The sequence below is a fragment of the Leucoraja erinacea genome, chromosome 1, assembly GCF_028641065.1.
Source record: "Leucoraja erinacea ecotype New England chromosome 1, Leri_hhj_1, whole genome shotgun sequence".
Classification (NCBI taxonomy): Eukaryota; Metazoa; Chordata; class Chondrichthyes; order Rajiformes; family Rajidae; genus Leucoraja; species Leucoraja erinaceus.
In genome coordinates this window covers 122,856,760-122,883,510 of record NC_073377.1, presented here as the reverse complement: position 1 = coordinate 122,883,510, position 26,751 = coordinate 122,856,760, and the positions used below count along the sequence as shown (strand labels likewise).

At 42.1% G+C, this 26,751-nt stretch overlaps 1 protein-coding gene across 2 annotated transcripts in view; it reads left to right on the top strand.

Annotated features, from left to right (window-relative positions):
- Positions 1-3,492: 3,492 nt before the first annotated feature.
- pigg (phosphatidylinositol glycan anchor biosynthesis class G) overlaps positions 3,493-26,751 on the top strand; it is a 35,173-nt gene continuing 11,914 nt past the window's right edge. For both annotated transcript variants that reach the window (XM_055642758.1, XM_055642747.1), the window contains exons 1-9: positions 3,493-3,714; positions 6,947-7,152; positions 7,735-7,944; positions 10,319-10,507; positions 11,043-11,181; positions 14,747-14,956; positions 16,924-17,141; positions 19,017-19,298; positions 25,935-26,392. In XM_055642758.1, the coding sequence (XP_055498733.1) occupies positions 3,561-3,714; positions 6,947-7,152; positions 7,735-7,944; positions 10,319-10,507; positions 11,043-11,181; positions 14,747-14,956; positions 16,924-17,141; positions 19,017-19,298; positions 25,935-26,392 (2,066 nt within the window). In that variant the 5' untranslated portion in view covers positions 3,493-3,560. The remainder of the gene's footprint in view (positions 3,715-6,946; positions 7,153-7,734; positions 7,945-10,318; positions 10,508-11,042; positions 11,182-14,746; positions 14,957-16,923; positions 17,142-19,016; positions 19,299-25,934; positions 26,393-26,751) is intronic.

Here is a 26,751-nt window from a genome sequence, read left to right as displayed (position 1 = left end):
GAGGCATCTCCTCCTGGGGCACGAAGGCTGCAGGCCGGGCATGAGAGGGACGACAGTTCCCTGGTGATCAAAATGGAGGAAGGAGGCACCGGCTGCAACAGGCCTTTATTGGACTCTTGCATATGGAATCCATTTCTGTACATTCTGCATTTAATCGGGGATTGTACTTATGTATGGCAGTAATGAGTTATGTCACATTACCGACCTGTGTGCACAAAAGAATTTCACTGTACCTTGGTACACGTGATAATAAAAGATTATCATTGAGGGTCTTCGACCTGGATCTAGAATAGTTTCTTTATTGTCATTGTAACATGAACCTTGTACAACAAAATTTTAAAATGTCAGCCAGTCAGTGCACCATTCAAACATTTCTAAAAGCTAACGATACATACAAGGTTAAATATTAAAAAAAGATAAATAACTAAAATAAATATCATGAAAATAGCACGCATAAACACCCAACCCTACATCCTTCTGTCGATTTCACAGTGTACCACAGTCCCTTAGTATGTATCGCCCCTGCGTTCCTTGGCAGCTACATTTAGTGCCTTTATAGCAGTGGGGTAAAAACTGTTTTTGTGTTCCCTACCCTCAATAACTCCTTTTGTGTTTCCACAGATAATGCACGATCAGCTGAGTGCTTCCACCATTTCTGTTTTGGTCTCAGATTGACAGCAATTTATGTCTGATATGCTATACTTGCTCTTCCCAGTGCAATGTCTGGCCTACTTCTTACTGTGCAACAAATTACCTTCTCCTTGCTTGCTTCTTCCTGTGCAGTCTCTGGCCTGCCCCCTTGCTCCCTATTACTTTGCAATCTCTGCGGAGTCCCTCACTCATCCTTCCTGTGCAGTGACTGACCTGCTCCTTGTCCCATCCTGGTACATCAGTCTCAAGCCCTCCCTATGCAATCTCTGGCTAGTACCTTGCTTGCCTTTCCCTAAGCAGTCTTTCACGTGCACCTCGCTCACCCCTCTGTGCAATCGCTCCCCTGCCCCTTGCTGTTTTTCACTGTGCAATTTCTCACGTGCCCCCTTGCCCAGGTGCAATCACTCCCCTGCCCCTTGCTTGTTCCTCTCTTGCAATCTCTCACCTGCCCATCGCTCGTTTCTTCCTCTGCAATTTACCTGCCTCTCGCTCACTCCTCCTTGTTGAATGTCTGCTCCCTCCTCCCTGTGCAATAGCTGCCCCTCTTCTCCCTGTGCTATCACTAGCCAGCTACTCCCTGTTTAATATCTCACCTGTCCTTTGCCCCGGTGCAATTTTTCTCCTGCTCCCCCCCCCTCACCACTCCCTGTGCAATGGCTCTCTGTCAGATCCTCGTCTTGATCCGAATATAATAAACACACTCCAAGGACATTGAACACAAACAATTTTATTCCGCCATATCTGCTTCAAAAGCTGAATTAAACAATTACTAGTTAATCTTAAGGTAGACAAGCCGCAAGGGTCTACATTGGAGACAGAAGCAGAATCGTTTGTACAATTTGTCGCAGTACGCTCTACACCAAGAACAATGAGAACAAGAGAAATAGAAGAAGTCGGACAAGGATGCAGATCTACAAGATATTAGAGAGTGGATCCAAAGAGGAATATACACACTGGACATACACAGCTATCAGTGATGAACTATGCACAATTGGAAGGTGTGTGATGAGAGGAAACAGGATCCTAGTGCCAACAAAGCTGTGATCAAGGATGATTGCATTGACTCATGAATGTCATTTAACAGTTGTTGGAACTAAACAAAATCTTTGTATCAAAGTATAGTGGCCAGGGATGGAAAAAGATGTGGAACGACATGCACGTCAGATGGTCAGCAGACCCAATCTGCTTGGGCCAATATGAAGCACATTGTTGCCGACAGGACCATGGGAAGATGGTGCAGTAGATCTTCTAGGCCCACTCCCATCAGGAGAGTCCATATAGTTATGATTGACTACTAAAGTAGAGATTGTGCAATAATGAAATCTACAACATCGGGACAGGTAAAGGAAAGCCGTTTATTTTATATATAAACTTGCTTCTAAGGATGCCTTTAATCAAAATTTCACGTTGCGAAAATGTCATTATGTAAAAATACGAACCGGCAGTATTTTTCCTGCCTATCTGAGGTTTAAATTCACCGCAACCGCAACGTTCAAAACCAGCGCGTTCCACAAAATCCCACTCGGAAGATGATTTAAATGACCATTAATTTACGGGAATTAAACACTAAATTCCTTGCATTTGTCCTATAAATTCATGACCATGAGATTTAAAAATCATGTTATATTGTGAATTATTGTGAGAATGCTATTTGAACACTTGGGTTATTTTAAAATGTTAACTTTTTCTTAAGAAATGGATAGATGTTTAGATCTAGTAATTGAAAATTTGTAATTAACTACAATTGGGTAACTAACTAATTATATGCTTTAATTTCAGGTCATCCAAGTAAGATTGTTTCATATTTGTTTCAGAATGCTTCAATCTATAATAACTGAAATTTTCATTCAGTTCTCTTAATTTTTAAGAAAGGTATGGGCTTTTGACTGTCCTTGATCACAGCTTTTGAGTTAAGTCAATGGAAAAGCAAGATGCTAATTTCAGTATGGAAATGGCCATAATTTTTTTAATACTGAAGATATGAAAGTGAATTAGGTGTCAAATTAAACTTCTTTTTATGCTTTATCTGATGAGATAAATTGCAGACTTGATTTTTTAAATCTCAAAATTTTGTTTCATTGCTACTCATTCCCCGGCGAGTCTGACGGCTTGCATCAGTGAAGGTGACAAAGGTGTTGCAGAAGCTGTGATAGATGAGAGCACGGCCATCGCACAATAACATGTGAAGGAGGAGGAAACACTGTCCAGTGTCCTTGTAGTGTGTTTATTATATTCGGATCCAGTCGAGGATCTGACACTCTCCTGTCCCCTGCTCGCCCCTCCCTGTGCAATGGCTCTCCCACTTCTCTCACCTTGTCCAAGTGCAACCTCTCACCTGCTTGTCCCAGTGCAATTGCTCATGCTCGCTGTTCCGTGTGATGCCTCTCCTGTCCCCTGCTCGCTCCTTCCTATGCAACGGTTCTCCCACTTCTCCCAGTGCAATCTCTCTCCTCTCCCTTGTCGGAGTGCAATTGCTCTTCAGCCCCCTGCTCGCTCCTCTATAATATTTGCCTCCCAGTGCAATGCCCCTCCTGCTCCTCGCCGCAGTGCAATCCAAAAATCCTGCTCCTCTATAATCTTTGGTGCAATCTCTCACCTGCACCATGCCCCTGTACAATGCCTCTCCTACCCCCTCCCATTGCAATGTATCACCTGCCCCTTGTCCTTGTGCAATGCCTCTCCTGCCCCTCGCCCCAGTGCAATCCCTCACCTGTCCCCATACCCTAATGTATTGCTTCTCCTGCCCCTCGCCCCAATGCAATCTCTCACCTGTCCCTTGCGCCAGTGCAACGCCTCTCCTGCCCCTGCCCGCCCCTCCCTCCCTCCCTCCCACACAGTGCGATGCAGCTGCTGCCCCGCCTCCACCACTCTCCAGCAGCGCACCTGCAGCGCAGTGCGGGCCCGGCAAGATGAGGCTGCGCTCATCGCTCTTCGCCGTCTGCGGCCTCCTGCTGCAGCTCTTCGGGATGGCCATCTTCCTGCGCGGCTTCTTCCCCGCTCCCGCAAACACTTTCGGCGCCGCCAAAGCCCGGGCATCGGCCGCGCCGGCGGAGCCAGCCGGAGGTAAACGCCGCGGCCTTGAGCCAGGGCCGTCCCTGCTAGTGCTACTGCCGCTGGGGTAGTTGCTGCCGGGGCCGGCCCTGCTGTTGCTACTGCCGCTGCCGCTCGCCTGTTGCCGGCCCAAGGGCGGAGCTGACGCTGCTCCTTGCAGTGGCCGAGCATTGGGGGTTGCCGAGTGTGTTGTGGCCCCCCTTGTCCGCCCCAACGCTGCCCCAGTTCCCCTACACCCCAGCTCATTCACCCCTCCCCTACACCCCAGCTCACTCCCCTCCCCTACACCCCAGCTCATTCACCCCCCCCCCTACACCCCCCAGCTCACTCCCCTCCCCACCCCCCCCCTACACCCCAGTCCACTACACCCCTCCCACCCCTCCCCTACAACCCATGCCACTCACCCCTCCCCTACGCCCCAGCTCACTCCCTCCCCATACAACTCAGCTCACCCCCTCCCACCCCTCCCCCCCCCCCCCCTCACCCACACCCCACCACCTCCACTCACCCAGCTCACTCCCCTCCCCTACACCCCAGCTCACTCCCCTCCCCTACACCCCAGCTCACTCCCCTCCCCTACACCCCAGCTCACTCCCCCCTCCCCTACACCCCAGTCCACTCCCCTCCCACCCCTCCCCTACACCCCAGTCCACTCACCGCTCCCCTACACCCCAGCTCAGCTCACTCTCCCCTACACCCCAGCTCACTCCCCTCCCCCCAGTCCCAGCTCACTCCCCCCCCCTACACCCCAGTCCATTCACCCCTCCCCTACACCCCAGTCCACTCACCCCTCTTGCAACCCATGCCACCCCTTCCCATCGCCCCGGTACCGCCATACAACCCAGTCCACCCACTCCTGCACCCCCTTCCCCCTACAACCCAGTCCACCCCTCCCACCCCTGTCTTGTACAGGCTACCCCCCTCTCTCTACCCCTCGGTAAACTGTCATCAGAATAAGCAGGGAAAATACATGCTGTGGTGGTTCTGCAAATTGCATATTGCAGAAACAAGGAACTGCAGATGCTGGTTTATTTGTTTAAAAAGTCCTGGTGGAACACAATGGGTCAGGCAGTATCTCTGACCATGTATAGGTAACCATTTTGGGTCAGGACCAGTATCTTTGGTCAGGACCCTTCAACAGACTGGTCCTGACCTAAAACATTACTTATCGATGATCTCCAGAAATGTTACCTGACCTGCTGAGTTACTCTAGCACTTTTTGTCAATTTTTGCATATTATATGTAGCAGAGCATACCTGGGGCATAGATAGATGGTGATCATGGGTGATTTTGCCTTCATTAGTTACTGCTAATGGACTAGGTCTTGTAGAAAGGGGATTGCTTGCTTGCTTCTGGATTGTGTTCGGTTTGAATTATCAAGTTCCATCCCTTGTTTGGGTAGCAGATAAAATATTTTGTGATACTTTAATAACTCCAGGTATTTTGCAACTAATTAACTATATTTAGTACTGATGTAATGTAGGAAAAACATTAATTTTCAGTCGAGTTTAAGAATGCATTGACAGATATTGAGTGGACTCCTGAGGAGGGCCTGCGGTGTAGTTCCAAGTGGATTTTTTGATGTGATCAAGGGTACCCCTCGTCCTTTCAACTCCATGCCTGGCATTATGACTGTCAGCATCAAAGTATCTTTGGTCAGCATAGCCGGAACATGCATTGAATATATCGAATAGGCCCAGAACTTAACAGTTACCTTGTAATATGTGGCGATAGTCACCAGGGTTTGGTGTAGGTTTGTCATGTCATAAGTGATAGGAGCAGGATTAGGCCATTCGGCCCATCAAGTCTGAATCATGGTTGATCAATCTCTCCCTCCTAACCCTATTCTCCTGCCTTCTCTGCATAACCCCTGACACCCCTGTTTGTGTTTTACTCTTGGATAGATCTGAGCCTTTCCCCAGAAGAAGGAAGTCAACTGAAGTTGGTTAGAAAAAGTTTGTTTATCATTACGTTAATAGTCTAGATGACAATATTGCTAACGGGGTTGGTAAGTTTGCAGATGACAAAAAAATGGTGGTGTAGTGGACAGTGTAGACATTTATCTAAGAATACAATGGATTCTAGGTGAACTGGCGAAATGGGCTAAGGAATGGTAAATTGAATTTGACTTGTGCAAGGTGTTGCATTTTGGTAAATTAAGCCAGGCTATGACTTGCAGAATAAGTGGTAGGACCCTGGGGAGTGTTGCAGAACAAAGACCTCTGAGTATAGGAACATAGTTTCCAGAGAGTGATAACACAGGTAGATTGGGTGAAAGAAAGGCATTTGGCAATTTGCCTTTAAAAGGGACCTGAGAGGGATTTTATTTTCACACAGAGGGTAATGGGTGTATGAAAGAAGCTGTCAGAGGAAGCAGAATGGTTGGGTACAATTACGTTGTTTAAAATACATTTGTACAGGTACTTGAATAACAAAGGTTTGGAGCGATATGGATTCTACAGATGGGACTAGCTTAGATACATATTTTGGCCAGCATGGTCAAGTTGGGCTGAAGGGCATGTTTTCACACTGTATAAACTCTGTGGTTATATTTCCAGCAATGTTAATTGTAGCCTGGTTACTTTGAATGCATGCCTAATTGTTCAGCTGCCATGTCATGTAACTAGGCAGTCCTAGAGAGTGATCCTGACCTAACATCTACCTCATTGGAGATCCTTGGACTATGTTGATTTAGACTTTACTGGACTTTATCTTGTACTATACATTATTCCCTTTATCCTGTAACTGTACACTCTGGACGGCTCGGTTGTAATCATGTATAGTCTTTCTACTGACTGGATAGCTCACAACAAAAAGTTTTTCGCTGTACAAGAGTCAAGAGTTACCTCGTTGCTCGTGACAATAAATTAAATTATACACAAAACGATGGGGTAACTCAGCGGGTCCGACAGCATCTCTGGAGAAAAGGAATTGGTGATGTTTTGGGTTGAGACCCTTCTTCAGACTGACATTCCAGACCTGAAACGTCACATATTCCTTTTCTACAGAGATGCTACTAGACCTGCAGAGTTACCCCAGCATTTTGTGTCTATCTTTGGTGCAAACCAGCATCTGCAGTTCCTTCCTAAAGTAAACTAGGCATGACTTTAAAGATTAGATGAAATAAAGTAAGCATTACACTCTCTATCAGTTACCAAGATTTGCGCTTGCTCTTTCGGGAGTTCCAAAAAAGTTTAAAAGTTAAAATATGTGAATAAATGATATGTTGATCATTTTGGTTTAGGCCTGGCATCAAACCGGACAGGGCTACCATCTCCATTGTTTGGAAGAGTGGTGATTATGCTGGTGGATGCTTTGAGGGAAGATTTTGTGTTTGGACCTAAAGGAAAGCAATTCATGCCACATACACAACAATTGGTTGAGCGAGGTTCATCACACAGTTTCATTGCGAAGGCCTGGGCACCAACAGTTACCATGCCCAGAATTAAGGTAAGACTTTTACAGAAACACTTGCTGCAGTTAGCAGAGCTGAAGAACAATTCATTGCCATAAGCATACATCTTTGGGTGGGGATGAATGTAAATTCGGCACAGGTTTCTGGTGAAGAGTGACAATTAAAAGGCTTTTGCACAGGCACATGGATATGCATGAAATGGAGAGATAAAGGGCACGTGCAGACAGATAAGAGTTAGTCTTGGCCTCGTTTTCGGCACAGACATGGTGGGTGGAAGGGCCCTTTTCCTGTGCTGTACTGTTCAAAGTTCTATGTTCTGCTTTGCGTTGTCTCGCAGATAAATGAAAAGATTTGTGAAGATGAGTGAGATGCCACGTTCTTTAGTTAATAAGGAATACTTTCCTCAAAGTGGCACATTAATGGGGTGTGGGAGAATATAGTGTAGGAAGATCTGATGTTAAGCGGAAACTAACTGAACCATTCTTGAATGGAATCTCAGAGCTGCTCCAGTTGTCAAAACTAACATTTTTCAACTTTGATTACAAATACAAAACGTTTCCATATTTTCTAAAATACTGAACGTTTTTTTCTTGTTGGAACTGTGTGAATTTGTTCAGGCAATGATGACTGGTAAAATACCTGGATTTATTGATATTATCATGAACCTAAATTCTCCCACTCTGCTGGAAGACAATCTGATCTGGCAGGCAAAAGCTGCTGGAAAAAGAACCATGTTCTACGGTGATGACACTTGGATCCGAATGTTTCCTGATCAATTTATAGAACATGATGGAACTACATCCTTCTTTGTGTCTGATTACACTGAGGTTAGTATATTTCTGTCACGTTTTATGCTTAGATTGGTATCAGTCCAAACACTGAAGGAGTTTTTAGTTTCCTGATCTTTGTTTGATAATGAATCCTGATGTTAACCAAGTGAATGGTGTGAAATTGCCAAAAATTACAATAAAATGTAATTGACAAGCAAAAATTGATAACTCATCTAAATGTATAAGTTTTGTTGGAATAATATGTTATACCCATTCCTGTCGGAATTGATATACTTTGATTCATACTGACAAGATAAATATCAATGTTGCATTCTGAGTTCTCAGTCGGAAGGTTATTGGTTTAACATCGTCCCTGGAATTGAAAATATAATCTAGTCCAACATAACAGTCCAGTACAGGTTCTCCCCAAGTTACAGCAGGGTTCTATTCCAATGAACTGTTCATAAACAACCAGTTTGCAAATTGGAATTGCAGCCATGACCAAATTTACAAATGGCAGAAGATCTGGCAGCCCCACAACGTTCAGCAAATCCATACCACCGGCCTGCCAAATGCTCACTCAATTATATAGGTTGTACATATATTGGGCTTTTGTAAGATGGTTACAACCTGTACTGAGAATTGCACTGAATATGAAGGAGATGGGATTGAATTCTGGAAGCGGAATACAATGTGCAACTGTTTTAATGCTGGTCACCAGGATAAATCTCTACCTTAATGGCTGTAAAGCACTTTAATTCTGCTTGAGGATGTGGAATTCATCACATTTAATGTTGTTTCATTCATGCATGCTAGGAAGGGATGCATCACAGCATGGTTTGGGAACAGCTCCATCTAAGACCACAAGAAATTGCGAAGTGTGTACGTAGTCCAGGCTATCACTTTCCATCCATAGACTCCGTCTACAGTTCAATCTGCCTCGGCAAAGTCACCAGCGTAATCTAGGACCAGTCTCACCCCTGTCACTCCCTCTTCTCCCTCTCCCATCAGACAAGAGGTACAGACATTTGAAAACACATACCTCCAGATTGAGGGGCATTTCTTCCGAACATTGAACAGTCCTCTTACCAGCTAGAGTACCGACCTGCCCTCCCACCTACTTCATTCGAGACATTTGTACTATCTTTAATCGGACTTTATCTTGTACTAAATGTTACACCCTTTATCCTGTATCTCTACACTGTGGACGGCTTGATTGTAATCATAGATAGTTTTTTAATTGATGGATAGCATGCGACAAAAAGCTTTACTGTACTTTGGTACACGTTACAATAATAAACTAAACCAAACTAAAAAGCTGCTACATAATTGTCATTTTTAAAATTTTTAAATTTTTAATTTTTATTTATTAGAAGCAAATGTACAAAAATAGAACCAACGGCATATGAAATAATACAGTTATTGTACAGCTTCACTTTTAGCTTTTAACTGTAGTTGGAAGAAAAGAAAGGAGAAAACGCAAGAAAGAGAAAAAGTGAGATGTGCAAAGATAGAACCCCTAGACTACCAAAGTGGTGTAGCCAAAGAGTGAATAAATGAAAGAAAGAAGAGAGGAATAGAAAAAATAAGAAAAATAAAAGGACAAAAAGAGAAAGAAAGAAAAAAGTGGTGATATACCTTCCTCGCATCCCTCCACATCCACCTCACCGAACCCGTAATTAGATTTAAATCCAAAGTTATGTTGTACCATACTATCCTTGTAATAAATCAATGAATGGTGTCCATGTCTTTGAAAAATGATCTGGTTTTTCTGCCAAGACAAGTCTAATATTTTCAAGATGTAGCATCTCGGACATGTTTATAATCCACATCTTAAGAGTAGGGACTGATGTATGTTTCCAAAATTTGAGTATTAGTTTTTTCGCCATTATCAGGCCATAATTAAGGAAACGTCTTTGAAATAATGATAGCTCAGAGCAGGCTTCTGACGTACCTAGAATGATCAATTCTGTATCGGGGTCCAATTTTGTTTTTAGTGTTTTTGAAAACATTTCAAAAATTCCTCTCCAAATATTATGTAACTTTATACAAGAGACAAAGGAATGGGTTATAGTTGCTTGTAATTTTTTAAAATGTAAACTGATTCATTCACTTCATCCATTGACCATTGAACCATGATTTAGATTCCGAATTTTAAAAGAGTCCTTTTTGGTTATCTTTCCTTCACATTGGGAATGTTTTGTATTGTGGTCACCAGAATATAATTTGTAAACCCTATTGTTTATTTGTGGCTAAGTCATTGGTGTCAGTTAAAACCTTCCTTTTAAAATATTAATCAATCCCTGTGATAGTTTCGTATTTGAGATTCATAATGCCCCCTAAAATGTTCGTTACTCTTGTGTGGTGTATTGTTTTTAAACATTATTAAAAACTCTCTGGTTCAAAATTATTAAAAAAAAGATATTTGCAGGTTGATGAAAATGTAACACGACATTTGGACAAAGTACTTGAAAGAAACGACTGGGATCTATTAATTTTGCACTACCTTGGATTAGATCATATTGGCCATCTGGCCGGACCCAACAGTCATCTGATTGGACCAAAACTCTCAGAAATGGATAATATTATTCAGAAGATTCATACAGGACTTGTATTCAAGGTTTGTAAAGTTTTATTTAAATTTGCATTAAAACTGAAACTGCAGGAATCCAAAAGTACAAAAAAGTTGTGTGTCAGTTGTATAGAACTTTGGTCTGATCTAATATGATCTATGGATGTCCAGGTTTGGGCACAAAACTCAGGAAATGATATATTATCTCTGAAGACAGTACTGCGAGTATCTCCAGAAACCTACCAAGAAGTAAAAGGTTAAATTATGAAGCTTCTTCACTTATCCCATCTCAGCTTGTGTACCCTTACATTTATTTTCCCTTGCTGTCTTTTCCATCTTCTGCTCTTTGCCGTGCATTCTTTTCAGTAATGGACATTTTAGGGTTTTGATGGGGGTATTATACATTAATATCCTTGCACAAAGAAACACGTTCATGGAGCACTTAAGTGTAGAAAATATTTCCACCTGTGAACCTCAGGAACCTTGTAAGATGTTTTAAAATTTAAAAACCTGTTTGGAATGCGATGTGAATATATTCCATAAATTGATTAAAAGATATATATTTTTCTATTATAATTTACAGGACGGTGAAGCCCCTCTACCTAATTTATTGATATTGTGTGGGGATCATGGTATGTCAGATACAGGTAGCCACGGAGGATCGTCAAGTCATGAAGTGAACACTCCACTAGTTTTTATTAGCCCTGCCTTCAGAAAGAAAAGTGAGTTTACAGAAATTCTGAATGACCATTGTAAAAGTTATTTTTTAGTACTTGATCCATTTTGTTACTTTGTGCCTTTCCAATGCTTTTTAAATTTAATACGCTTTAATGTTCTCATTTGTGTTTAAACTGATTGTCCTTTACCTTCGAGTTTTAAAGCCCAAACTATGCAATTGTAATTTTAATTAGTCCGGGTCAGCACCAGTATCTCGCTCCAGATGTGTCCTGTGAGTACACTGCTAGATTCAGCACACACAGTTGTTACACTTCATACGGAAAATGTGTTAGTAACAGCATTGTTCTGGTTTGGAGCTCAACCCTTGCTGGCACCTCAAATACGATGGAATGGTTAAAGTGATCACATTGTTGCATGGCTTGGTGTGAGGGCCTTTGTTGGGCAGGCTGAGGTGAACAGCAAAGCCTTTCAACATTGAAGTATGGTGCATCATTGATATGTGTGGGCCATTGGCAGTGACCCAGATTTTAGTCTCTCATCATCTCCTATGGATGTGATGGATGCTGTTGCCTCCTCCTCCCCTCTTTTATTTGGCTTCCCAGCTTTCTTCCCTCTGGGGGTTTTCTTTACGTTAATAAACAAAAGATGATGAGAGTCTGTGGAATTTGGACAGTGTGTCAACACATGGAGCAAGTGCTTCTGTCTCCAGCAATGGCTCACGCTCACTGTACTGGCCAGGGTCTGCATACCACAGTGCTGAGTTGCTGGGTAGTTCACCTCAGCCTGCCCAGCACCACCACTTGCAGGCAGCCTCTGCACGTTGCCATGGTGGGTTCCACCTCATTGAGATGTGCTGCAAGGAGATCACTGTTCCCTTGCTGTGGGGGCTCCAGTCGAGGGCAGGGGTTCACTCCAGGTTCCTGGCACTGCCAAAATGTCAAAGTATTCCAAGTCTTTCCTGTATAGTTAAACATTTTTCATCTGTGATACTTTTATTATCTGAAGAAGGGGTTCGGCCCGAAACGTTGCCTATTTCCTTCGCTTCATAGATACTGCTGCACCCGCTGAGTTTCTCCAGCATTTTTGTGTACCTTCGATTTTCCAGCATCTGCAGTTCCTTCTTAAATACTTTTATTATCAACTGCTTATCAACATTCTGATAGTTTTGCTGAAGATGGTGAATTGTCCATACCCCAACTCCTGTCAGATAATAGCACCAGCCTGATCTCAGTCCTGCCATTTTGATGCTTCAGGGATGAGCTGATTTATTATAGTCATAGATTAATACAGTGTGGAAACAGGCCCTTCGGCCCAACTCGCCCAACAATGTCCCAGCTACCCTAATCCCACTTACCTGCGCATGGTCCATAACCCTCCAAACCTGTCCTATCCATGTACCTGTCTAACTGTTCCTTAAACGATGGGATAGTCTATATTCTGAGATAAATTATTCTGAGATAATTTATTGAACTCCATAAAGTTATTAATTTACATCACTTAATTCTATTTGGTTTGAAATAGTCCATTGTAATTTGAGGCCATAGATAAAGCAGTGTTTTAGGAGCCATAGATAAAGCAGTGTTTTAGATCTATTAAACAGTTACAGAGACTTCTTAGGTTATATGGTTCATTTCATCTTGTGGTTACTCGACTGGCAAATTTAATATTAAACACTTTAAAGAAATCAGAGTTCTGTTGAAATGGAAACGTCACTTTCTGTTGCTGGTCATGAAGTGTTTTTTGTTGGAATGCATTGTACCTGGATTCACTTCAGATATTTCATTTCAAATGTGTAAACAGAACACTTTCATACCCTATGGTGCATACAGTTCATTCTTCTGCTTTGAAAATCTTGCTTGAAGGACGACAATAGAACAGGCAAAGGAGTGGTGGCAAAAAGGATTTTAATGTTCAGTATGACCTCTTTGAAACCTAATTTATTTGCTTAGCACAATATTTATGATCCTTCGATAACATCTCTCTTATTGAGAGCTAGCAGAAACCCAACTTAGATTATATGTGTTCCGTTTTGGAAGATAAATTGCTAAAAACTATCTTTTGTAGGGCTGAACTCGCACTGTGGAATGATACAAATCCAGTAGAATATTATAGGGATGGAGCCCATAAGTGGGCCCTCGCATCACATCACATCCATGCTGACTCTTTTGTTCATCTGCATAAATCCAGTTTTCCTGAATTAGGAACTATCCTATCCTTTGTAAGAGGTGCTATAGCTACCTGACTCTAGCATGCATTGTATTGTGGAACCATTATGCAATTAAACTCCAACCAACTTGGTTTGGTTTGTTTATTGTCACGTTTACAGAGATAGAATGAAATGCTTGTTTTTGCATGCTATCCAGTCAAATCATACCATACAAGTGTGCAATAAAACCTTTTGCCAAACAGCAGGCAAAGAGTCACCACATTCTGGTGCCACCTTGCAGCTTTTTAGCCTCTGAAAAGTCCAAACTTGGCCAAAGGAGATACGCAATTTCTTATTCTCTCTTTAAGGCCAGTTGTCCTGGTGGCACTAGATGGATGAAGTAGAGGCCGGCCTTGCCCAATGCGATACCATCAGCACCCGCCACCGCTGCCCCATGCAGCTGCCGCAGGCCGCGCTCGATTCACTCCCTCACCCAGCTGCTGTAGGACTTCCCGAGGCTGCCTCCATCAACACCATATCCTGTAGGCACCGTAAACTAACCATTCCTCGCCTCCAGCAGCCTCCCCTTGCTTGTGTGTGCTGTACACGCTGGTACCTGCTTCTTAAAATAATCACGTTAGTGGGGCACGGGAGGTTGGTTTACAGATCTTTCACAGCCTCTGACTTGCCCCTTCACCTTCAACACTAATTCCTCATCAAACACCTCACCCATCGCCATCCACCATTTAAATTACTAGTGGTACTCACATTTAAAACAAGCTAGAATTTTTATGGTCCTACTTCCTGATTGTGAATTTTAGAAATAGTTCGTCATTCCGTGAGTCATTGAATGTGTAAGGAGATGTTGCTTAATTAATACCTCGGAGACTAACACTAACTAGCAAAGACATGTTTTCGCACTCGGGTCAAACCTAGCTCCATTAAATAATATTTTGGACAATCCATTAAAGGAAGAGATATCTTATAATAAATTTGCCCCATGGATATTTTACTTTTGAAACTCTTGTGCATGCTATAAGAATTTGGAAACAAGTAACATTCAAAAGTAATGTATTGAATCTTTAACAAATGCTACATCTCATATTTTTCATAAAACCAAAAATGTGCTTCAAGGCGATTCTGAAATAAAACAGAAAAATCTGGAATGTTCAGCATCCATGGAAAAAGATTTATCATTTCAGCTTTGAACGTCATCAAATATTTTGTTTTTCTTTTTTCACAGATGCTGCCTGACTTGCTGAGTATCTCCTGAATTTTGGTTATCAGATATCCAACATCTGTAGTTTTCTGCTTTTTCTGAAGGATTGTATTAATTTTGCCAATTAGAATGTTATAGAATGAAAGATTCTGTTGTGAAATTAACCTAATTAAAAATTAATCTTGTGTGATCTTATTTTTGGTTCCCAGTTAAATGTTTTTTTTTCCTCTTATCAAATATCTAGAGTCATTTGAATCTGAATACGTCGAGCAAACTGATCTCACGTCCACTTTAGCATTAGGATTTGGTTTACCAATCCCACGGAACAATTTGGGACATCTCATTCCATCTGTCTTCGAGGAAAGATCTCTACGAGAACAGCTAAGATATTTGCATCTTAATGGCTACCAACTTAGTCTACTGATTCAAGAGAGTATTCCTGCATTTGAGAAAGGTGAGGCCATTCTGCTGTGTTTCAGACACAGTTTAATTCATGACCCAGGGAGAAGACTTCAGATTAATTCAAACTGAAAATAAAGCTATAGTTCTAGGATAAAAAATTCAGTTTAATGGCTCATTTTGAAATTATTTCCTCCTCAAAATAATAAGCTGATTCCTCCCTGTTTATTGCTGGCTGATGGTTAGTATTGAGATACCTTGGGTATCCAAGAGAGAGTGAGTGTTTTTTATTGTCATATGTCCCGAAATAGAACAATGGAATTCTTACTTGCAGCAACAGGAAAACAGGTTGTACATACAGTACTCAATACATAATGAAATAAACACAAAGTTCAATAAATAAATAACCCAATAAGATCATATGTGATAGAAATAGAATTAGGCCATTCGGCCCATCAAGTCTACTCCACCATTCAATCATGGCTAATCTATCTCTCCCTCCTAACCCAATACAGTGCAAAAGCAAAACAAAGACAAAATCCCTAGTGCAACCCAGGTAGTTTGTAGTTCATGGTATTCAATATCCTGATGGTTGTTGGGAAGAAGCTGTCTCCATGAGCGTGTACAGTGAGAATTTTCATGAACTGTGAACGGCACTGCTTCTTTCTCTTAGCATGCGATATACCCTGAGGTTTTTGCATTATTCCAAGTTGATTCAAATTTATTGCATACAAAAACCTGTACATTTGCATTTTCAGCATGGTTTGTTAAACTGCATCTAGTACCTCCCACTACCCTGACTCTCCCGACTAACATGATCTATTCTACTGTTTCCTTGATCTCCATTCCCTTTGTCCTGTTTTCAAACATCACACTTTCTTATCTATGTACCTCCCACTCCCCTGACTCTGAAGAAGGGTCTTAACCCAAAACGTCACCCATTCCTTCTAGCCAGAGATGCTGCCTGTCCCGCTGAGTTACTCCAGCATTTTGTGTCTATCTTCTGTAAAACTGCATCTGTTGATTGAGTCCCTGCTCCAGCTAACTGGAAATCTAAATGGACTATTATCACTGTGCTGCATCAACTACCTGCCTCCCAAAGCTTTAAAATTAATATTTTCATTCTTTAAAAAAAAATCTTTCATTTGGCTTCCCACTTCTTAACTGTCTCTTAGTTCCATCCCCAGAACCCTAGAGTTCTTGGGAAAATTCCTCCATTTCTGGCCTCAAGCACCCCTGATGGAGCAAATGTTTCACAATCATTATTTAAACAACCTGGGTTGCGAAGTGGCCACCATAATGTCTTTGTTCACAAAATATTTTTCAAAGATCAGTTAGTACCATCAAAGTTCTAAATAGCATCTTGGAATCCATATTTTTAGGTTGATTTGTTGGAGATTAAGTTGTACGTAACAAACTTGAGGGTTTTTTATAAAAAGAAACTGGATAAGTAAAAGGAAGACTGCATTTGGAATAGTTTCTCAGAATAAATGTCAAAAAGACACAGTGGTAGAGTTGCTGCCTTATAGCGCCAGAGATTTGGGTTTGATCCTCGCTAGGGTTGCTGTCTGTACGGAGTTTGTACGTTTTACCGGTGACCTGTGGTTTTTCTCCAACACTCCAAGGGCGTACAGGTTTGCAGATTAATTGGCTGGTGTGGGGGATGTGTAGGATAGTGTTGGTGTGCGGGATCGCTGGGCTGAAGGGCCTGTTTCTGCGTTGTATCTCTAAATTAAACTAAACTAAATTTGCTTTAACCATTATAAATATTTGGATACGTGATGCAGAAGGAAGAAGAAGAATTATTATTTGTATTGGAAGTGAAGGGGATTGGAATTTTACCCATTGCTATATAATCTGTCCCAAAGTCCACTTGCAAATTCCAATTTTTTCCCCCAAATAATCGAGCTTTACTGGACTTATTCAACCATAATTTAGATGGAGTAATCTGAGATTGTTGAATAATTTTATTGTAACAAATTCCCTCGCTCTAAATAGTGTTTTGTTTTGATCTATTTGCAGATGCTGGGTACAAATTATTTCAAATAGCGCAAAAATCCCATGGTTCTTGGATCAAACTTTACTTGGAAGGTAACACTTCAGAGACTCTTGCAAACCTCGGAAAGAAGGTGTTGAGGCAGTATTTGGATGCAGTGAAGTTCATGAGCTCCTCGCTTTCCAAAATTGTGGCACAGTATGATTTGTACTCGATGATTGTAGGAACCATCATTGTGGTGGAGGTAGGATCTGTTACATAATATTAATTTCTTCTTTCCTCCCCTCATTGGTCCATGTTTATTTTTAAACAATTTTAATAGAGTAGATGGTGGCTTGCAAATTTGATTGAGGCATTATTTCACACTGAAAGTACAGCACCTGCTATCTTGGTAAAGCTCCATCTGTGACCGGCATACACCTCCAAAACAGTTTAGGTCTTGTGTTTGTGCAAATAGCATATACAAAACATGTTTAAGGCACCTTTATTTTACAATGTTAAACTGTATGTGTGCATGCGTGTTAAGGTGAGGAATGTATTTTAAAGGTACCATGGATGTTTAGTTTACTGTCACGAGTGCCGAGGTACAGTGAAAAGCTTTTTGTTGCGTGCTATCCAGTCAGCAGAAAAACTATACATGATTATAATTGAGCTTTCCACAGTGTACAGGTACAGGGTGAAGGAAACGGCGTATTGCGCAAGATAAAGTCTGATTAAAGATAGTCCGAGGGAAACATTTGGATTGTTCTCACTGATGCAGAAAAGATTAAGAACAGATAAAATGATAACGACATAAGTTTGAAAGAAAAGATGAATGGATTGTTGCCTCTGGCAAGAATGTTGATAACCAAAGGGCAGGAATTTGGTAGCAAAAGAACCCGGAGAAACTGAAGAATTGGGGATGTCAGCAGTATTCGGTGAATTATCTGCAAGAGAACAGCAAGAATGTTCAACTATAAAGGATTGTTGAACAAATTAGAAAGTTGTTGTGTGTGCAGAACACCAGAAAAGTTAAGGCAGGACAAGGGCTGGTCTAAGTTAGGGTTAAATGATTCCCTGTCATGCTGGACAATAAATCCGATTTGTCAAGATAAATCATTTACTTTGCCGTGATCTTTATTAACATCATCCATCTAATGATGTTTGATGTCCTTGTGCTATCTCACAGCACCAGAGACCTGGGTTCAATACTGACCTCTGGTACTGCCTGTGTGGAGTTTGTACGTTCTCCCTGTGACAGCATGGGTTTCCTCCTCAAGCTCTGGTTTCCTCCCACATCATAAAGATGTGTGGATGTAGGTTAATTGGACTCTGTAAATTGTCTCGAGTGTGTAGGGAGTGGATGCGAAAGTGGGATAGCGTTTGATAGAGGGTTGGCGTGGGCTCGGTTGTCCTGTTTCCATGCTGAATCTCTAAGCTAAACCTAACGGGCCAAAACTTTAGTATCGGCGGTAAACTGCCTATGCTGATCAATGTGGTAAATACAAGCTTGCTAAATCTACCAGGTATTGACTTGCATTGCAAAGTCCTCCTGATTCAAAATAGCAAACACCTGTACAAGGTAATGTTAGCCTACAGGTAAGCCAGAATTAGCTCTATCCACAAAACAGGAAAAGGAAGTCCCAGACTTTGAGAATCAAGCCTGCTTCAGAAACATTTAAAAGCATAGAGGAAAAAAAATCAACGATTTTTTTTTTTTTTTTAATGTACACTCTTCAAATAAAATAAAAATATTTAACCAAACTAAAATAAAAGGAATCTAGTCAGAATCACTATCAAAGGAAGACCATTCGTAGTTAACCTGAATGTGATGGCACCTGTGCATGAAATGTATGATGCAGAATTGTTAATTGTGTCTTTGGAATGCCATCATCTCTTGAATCTCTTATTAAGTTCCTCATCACATTTGGTTAAAATCCCACGTCCTCCTTATCACTTTCTCAGTTAACACGGCTTCATCTCCCTTCACATCTGCAGTTGAACACTTGTGCCACAAGATGGAACTTTAAAAGTAATGGAAGCTGTGGGACTCATATATGACTGGCTTTACTAATAATGATAACTTCTTTATTTTTAATTGAAAATCCATTAACTGTTGATGTAAATATTTTATTTTTAGGTCATTTTCCTCCTTGTCGTATGTACCCCAGAGGCATTGGGCAGCACTGCAGAATTTGAAGTGCCTGTGTTTTCACCATTCTACTCACTACTGTTCTACCTGCTGTGTCTGATGTTTGCAGCTGTTCATGTTGTTGTGTGCACATCAACCTCAACATCTTGCTACTTTTGCAGTCTATCCTGGCTGCTGGTTGCAACAGTGGTCATACTGATATCTGCCTTGCAGTGTGTGCTCTTTTCAACTCTTTGGAAGTGTTTTGCTAATGGAAAACCTCAACAGAAGGTGAGGATGTACCTTATCTGTTTGTTTCTATGATTAATGTTTTTAAGTACTCTTCAAGAATGGCGAATTTAGGCTAGCAATTGTGCTTGAATTGCGTTCTGGTTTGGACATAGACCGACTCAAAGCTACACAGCAAACCCTCGTTATATAGACACAAAATGCTGGAGTAACTCAACGGGACAGGCGACATCTCTGGAGAGAAGGAATGGGTTATAACTGACCATATGGGGGGGGGGGGAGAAATGCTGCCAGTTATTGCCGAGTGTGCTCTCTAACCGAGTAAGGGATTCACTCCAAACACTTTGCAAAACGACATTTTCAAATACAAAGTTCTTTTTATCAACTAAAGATGTATTTTTGTTACTGCGTAAGATTATTAAAGGCCGTTTGTTACATTGTTTAATAGAGTTAAGTGTCAATTGAAGTGATTGCTTGTCAATTTCTATGCCTTGTTAATTTCAATACCCTCCACTGTGTAACTAGCAGCCTGTATTCTTAAAGTAACTGAAATAGTAAGATTAAACGAGAACTTACCAGTTCGAAGTTTGATAGTTATTTTATGAGGAGTACGTTGAGGGAATACGTTAAGAACCCCGCCAGGACGCATGCGTGTCATTCTACAAAGCAGCGGTGTGAAATCACAGATAACTGTAATGACTGAACATAGTAAGATTAGAGAAGAAAATACCAGTTGAGTATATGATCAAGGGTGGGAGCGGAGGGCACGTATTCCCTCAACGTACTCCTCATAAAATAACGATCAAACTTCGAACTGGTAAGTTCTCGTTTCATCTTACTATTTTACTTCGGAGTCACGTGAGTGACTACATGAAGATTTCAAAGCTCTGTGATTTCATGCCGTGGAAATGAGTCCATGCATCACATCTGCCTTAATTGACTGTGGGAGGAATTGTGTTAACATGTTTAGACATGAATCCAACATTGAAATCCATGATAAATTGTTAACAACAAATTATAGCCCCTATTTATGGGGTGAAATTATGTTACAGAACTTAAAATTGGCTCTGCAAAGTTCCAGTTTAACTACTGGTTTGTGGTAGAATAGTTGGAACATTTTCCCCTGATCCATCCTGCTGTCTTGAGGATTTGGTTCATTGGTACATCCAACTCCATAGCTGCCGATGTAGTTGCAGCCCTGGTGGAATAAGATTTGAATATGTTAGTATCCACCCCAGCTGTTGTTAAAACCTGTTTCAGCCATCTGGAAATAGTTTGAACCGACACTTTTTTGTGGGTTGTTTGTGGCTGATTAGTAGTGCCATCTCATAGCCTCAGATGTTTTTGGTGTTCTCCATAAAGAACAATAATTGTCTTATTATACAGAGACGATATGGTAATCCCTAAATTCTATTTTGAGGCCTGATGATCCCGGTCTGTTCTGTTTGACTAATTCGTAATATGAAACGTTATATTCCTGTTGAAGAAGTCATATAGTCTAGCCTTAACTTATGTACGACTGTACCCTTAGTGCCGTGACTAAAGCCATCAGCATATCTGTTTTATGCGTCAGTCTTTGCAGGGACAGAGCTGTTGCTGGAGACCAATTCCTTAGCAACGTTAGGGCAATACTCATATCCCATTTAGAGAGTACCTGGTTCTTGGGGGATTGATATTAAAAATTCCCCTCATAAGTTTGGTTACCAGGGGGTGAGTCCCAACAGAATGACGCTCTGATCCTCGCCATAGATATGTTGAAAGGGCACTTCTGGCGCAGTTAATGGCACTGTAACTGAGCCCCACATCTCTGGATACACCATTACCAAATTGTATTAGTCAGATTGTCACTGTAGTCTAACATGCTGGTGATTTATCCCAGAGCAGTCTGACTTTAGGCCATAGAACGCACCCCACATTTCCAGGTAGTTTATGCCCAGTGTCTGTGATAATGATGCCTCCTGTGCCTTTCATCTACCTCCACAGATGGCGATGGAAATTGGTAGTACCCCAACCAAGCGCACTGGCACAGTTTGTAGCACCACTAAGGGTTTGCTGATAACGATAGGGTTGGAACAATGCCGAATGTTATCCCTCCACCATTTTAATTCCATAAGCTTTGATTGGTGGCTTATTGGTCTGTCGAAATGACCAGTATTAACTTTGAGTGTTCGTATTTTTGCCCTTTGTAGATTTTTGGTAATACAAAGGTCCAAATTGTGTGGCTGGAAAGGCAGACACTATATGCCAATTATACTTGCTACCAATCTGATAGACGATTCACTGATGTCAGTGGGGTTGTTGCAGGTCTCAGTTAAGACTGTAGCCTTGTCCTGAACCCCAAATAATCCATTATGTTGGTAGGCGTTAGTTTAGATTTAACTGGATGGATGATAACCCCAGTTTTCACCCATTGTATGGTGGCTGTTACAGCTAGTTAGGCCAACTCCAAAGTTATGCCCACAATTAGTATGATCATATGATTATGTATTTGGTAGAGCTCTATACTGCCAGAGCTGCCCCATCCAGTTGAATTTTTCCGTGTAGGCACTGAATAGTAAGCATCTTTTAGGTCGATGCTAGCCATGGAGTAGCCTTTGGAAATCAGTCCTTTAGCAGTTACCAGTTCCTATTTTGTACTGAATATATAGTACAATGTATTCAATTTGGTCAATTCGATGATGATACGACTGTCACCATCTATTTTGTTTTTGGTAAAGATATAAGACACAAATTCCAGCCAATCGTGTTGGGTTTACCCATTACCCCTTTTGCACAATTCAATGGTATATCCGTGGATACTGCTTAGGATAAGTGTCTGTAGTTAATATACACCATGTATCCAAAATAGTGTAATCTCCCACAATGTGTGTATTAGATTCAGATTCAGATTATTATCCACTCTTCCTATAATTTGTAAGGGACCAGATCCACCTACCTCCATTGTTACCAGTGGAAGTTTGCTTCTTCTGTGTGGTCTTCGTGGAGGTTGAGGCACCTGGGTTTGTTTTTGGGTTGGGGGTTTGCGCATCTTCCAGAAAGGCCAGTCTGGGCTATGGTCTAAAAGACCGCTGTCCTGAATGCCCAGCCTTTGAGCTTTCACCAGCTTCTCTTGATCTGCTGGTGGGTGCATAAGGGTGCTGTCTTTGGCTGTAGGAGATCCTTAATGTTGTCGCCTTTATGAGCCCCAGGGCTTTCCTAAGACCTGCTCCGACATGTTTCCAGATGCTATTTCCACGACTGGAATATTCAGGGATGCACAGTTTCCTGGTCCCAAGTATTTTTGCAGTGGTGTCCATCGTGGTCTGACTGTATGTATTTGGACACCATGACCAGTAGATTTTGCCTTCCTGCACCCCCTGCACACTTGTAGTTTTGTTCGTCAAAACCCCTCTTCAGGGTCAGCCCAGAATTGACCCCCCCCCCCAGTACTCCCCTCTGACGAAGGAGATGCACTGTGCAGCCCTACGTTGCTACTGTGGGTGTTTTTTATATCCCCACGGTGACTAGACTCCATTTCCCGGAGTCTGTCATGTTGGAGCTCGGCTCCATAAGCCGCTCCAACCGGCTCCAGCGCTCACGGTCGCTGACCGCCCAAAGTTGGACTCATCAGTCAACGACTCTTTTGGTTTTCTTCTTGCCTTCCCGCCCAGATGCAGTGCTTAATCTGGCCGGTGCGGTGGCAAAGTCGGGCACAGCTGTTCCCTTACGGGTGATAATTGTGCCGCCGGCCGCTGCTGGCGTCTGCAACTCCGCGGTCTTCCCCCGCCAGCTTTGTCACAGCTCTGGTCGACTTCTTTGCCTTGTGCATGTTTCCCCCACCTGTAGAACAGTATGGGAACAATAAAGACCGCAGTATCACTTACCTGCAGGTCCAGGCCTAAAACTTGCCGTTAAGGGGGAACGTCCTTCCACCCCTCGTCCTGCCGTTTTGACTCGTCAAAGCCAACGGCTCCGTTCTGTATAGTCTCCTGCCCAGCCATGGTGTTTAATCTGGCCAGTGCGGGAGTGAAGTCGGGCACAGCTGATCCCTTACGGGTGATTCCTGTGCCGCCTGCCGTTGTTTGCACAGCTCTCCATGTTTCCCCACCTGTGGAAACAGTATGGGGAGAATAAAGACCGCAGTTTCACTTACCTGCAGGTCCTGGTTTAAATTGTCGCTACAGGGGGAACGTCGTTCCACCCCACCTCCTGCCGTTTCCTTGTCAAAAGTCGACTTCCATTCTGAATAGTCTCCCGCCCGGCCGTGGTGTTCTGGCCGGCGCGGGACCAAAAGTCGGCACAGCTGATCCCTTATGGGGCTTGTGCTTCCAGCTGCTTTGCTCGCAGCACTTGTGGACAACTTTTGTCCAGCTTCCCCCCCCCCAGCTTTACTCGCGGGGACAAAAACTACCGCAGGAAGTCACTTACCTTGGTGCGGTTTCAGCTTACCGCTGCGGGGGAACCTCCCCCCCCTGTCGTGTAAAAGCGTGAAAGCGATATGTCACGCATGCGTCCTGGCGGGGTTCTTCACGTAGTCACACGTGACTCCGAAGTAAAATCCTTGATAAACAGGTCGATAATAATGAGGGTTTACTGTATTTACATAGGTATGTTCAAGAGAAGTAGCACGCAAGGTAATTTTAATTCTAAGCATTGCAAATAAATTTTCTTAGAATGTTTTGATTTTGGTAAATGCGCAACTTTCCATTCTGGAATTGACAGTTTGGAGAAAAATTAACGCGATACCTGAATGTGCTTCATAGCATAAAACCATAAAAAACACTTTATAAACTTAAGGGACAAGTCAAGGTATACAAGAGGATTAATTAAAATCACACATGGAGTTTATAGTCAATCGTATTTTCTGACCAAATTTGCAAATGCACATTTGTGCAACACCTTTGTTTTTAAAAGGTTGATATCATTAGTACAAAACAAGTACGGTAAAAATGTGCCTGGATAAAACCATAATATACAATTTAACTATAATTGAATATAAATAATAGCTTTTTAAGAGACTTGCTCATGTGCTCCAACAACTCCACCTTAATGAATTCCAAACCCAACATAACAATGAACTCTTTCTTCACCTCTGTCTTTGCCCATTCTCTTGACGGTGAATATTCAGACAGTCGGTGGTCCCTTTCTCCTCCATCCAAGATTCTTGATCCACGAGGACCCCAGTCTCTGACCTTTTATTCTCCGCCACCCACCTGAGCTATTGAACTGCCAATATGATATTGACTACCTTCGTAGTTTTTTGATCCCCTCATTCACTCATATTGGCCCTCTTCTGATCATGCCACAACACGATTCATTAAAAAGCAGCCTTTATCAGCATCAAACTCTGGGTAGTGCTTTTGCGGTCTAGTAAAATGATCCAACATCAGACACTTTTTCATGCTTCTCTCTGAAGAATGACACTAATCCTGAGCATCAGGTCATTGTCTCCCAGACAGTCATAGGCCATTTACCCTCTGGCGAGTTTTCTCTCGAGCTTGCAGCCTTATAGTCTCATTGCCCTCATTCCACCTCCTGATCAGGATCCACAAGCAAGAGTTTCTGGACAGACCAAATGTTTCAGCCTGCAATTGCCCATTAAATTTGCTTCCTCCTACCACGATTCCATCTTTTCTTCAGTGATCCAGTGCCTTCCCACCGACATTCATGACATTCCTCCGCAACGTTGACAGTTTCCAATTCCCTGGCCCCCAGCAAACTCATCTTTGCCACAGACGTACCATCCAGTCACATTACCATCCTCGATCAGGATGGTCTGAACACCTTTAGTTTCTTCCTTGAATGGAGACCCCAACCAGCATCCTTCTGCCAACCCACACTTGGCTGAACTTGTCCTTTTATTGAACAACTCCTCCAATTCCACTTACTTTCTCCAGGAACTGGAGACATATGTATAGCGATCTTTGTTTCAGAGATGGCTTTTTCTGTAATATCACCCTTCTGTGATATAGGATCTGTTTTCCTCTCTCTCTCCCCCATTTAGCAATGCCTACCCAGCTGAGCACGTCCTATCTTTCCTTTCACATTCCTATGTCTGTATTCTCGCTCAAACTTTTTCTGTCTCGTAGATTTTGTTATAATATATCTCTTACTTGCCTCATGAACTCATCAGCTGGATGACCTGTACAACTTGTCCCTATGGTGACACCACGAGACTGCAGATGCTGCAGTCTTAAGCAGTAAACAAATTGTTGGAGGAACTCGAGTTAGGCAGCATCTCTGGAGGGAATGGGCCTCTGAGGTTTTGGGTCTGGACCCTTCTTCAGACTGAACGTCATCCTCCACAGGGACTACTTGACCCACTGTATCGTCATTGCGAACCTGACCTCGCTCTCCTTGAGATTTTCCTTTATTTTTTTATCCCTCTTGAGTTTTCTCTCTTTCCCATTTCTGACAAAGGATCTTCAACTCCTGAAGCATGAACTGTTTCTCGTCCCACAGGTGTTGACTGATCTGAATTTTTCTGACATTTTCTGCTTTTATTTCAGATTTTTAGCATCTTTGCTAAAAGTATTTTTAATTTTAACTTGAAACTATTTCAAGTTTCCCCCGCAAATTTCTATAATGAAACCTAAAGCTTAGCTCATTTTGAACGATATTTGTTTTGATTTCTGAACAACAGTTGTTGAATAAATCCACAATAATTTAATACTGACCAGTGCGTTTTCTTTCCCTCAGAGTTGTGCGGTAGATTGTTCCAGCTGGTCAGAGCTGAACCTGGTCCTATTGCTTGGGAGCATTGGACACACTGTGAGTCTGGCCTCCAGCAGTTTTATAGAAGAAGAACATCAAACATGGTTCTTTTTAGTCAACACACTTTTACTGGTGTTCTTTCAAGACACCTGCCGGAAATATTTTGCTGTCAGTGACCCAAAAGGTAAAGCCACAAAATGGAATCCAGAAGATATTGATTGCAATGAACAGCAGACCGCAATCCATGGCTTATTTGAAACTTCCGATCTTGACCCAAAAGATGATAAATCAAAAAGTTATACACGGTCCGATAGAAATTTTGAAAAATTGTTGGTATTATCGAGTCCCTGGGTTATCCTTGTGTTTTGTCGGCTGCTCCGCAGTCTAAATCAGACAGGGATCAAATATGCTGAGAAGCCCGACATCGGCCACTGGCTGACAAGGTAGGTACATGTAAAATATACTGAATTCTTCTCTGGGTTAATAAGTCTTTGTAAATAATTTTATTAAAAACCATAGTATATAACAAAACTACTGTACAGGATAGAAGTGGCGATTAATAATGATTAGTGGTTCGACGATCCAGAATAGTTACAGTTTAAACATCTGATGCATGGGTGCTTAGTGCTGGACTAATAATTACATTTATTATTTGTATTAATTATGGAGTTGAAACACATTGTTCACGCAAATAGTCCATATCAGTGTTTATCCTCCATGTGACCAGAAGTCCCCATTCCATGTCCACCTAATCCCATATTGAATTCTTCAATTTTCGGTGACCTGTAAATCTCAAGCCACC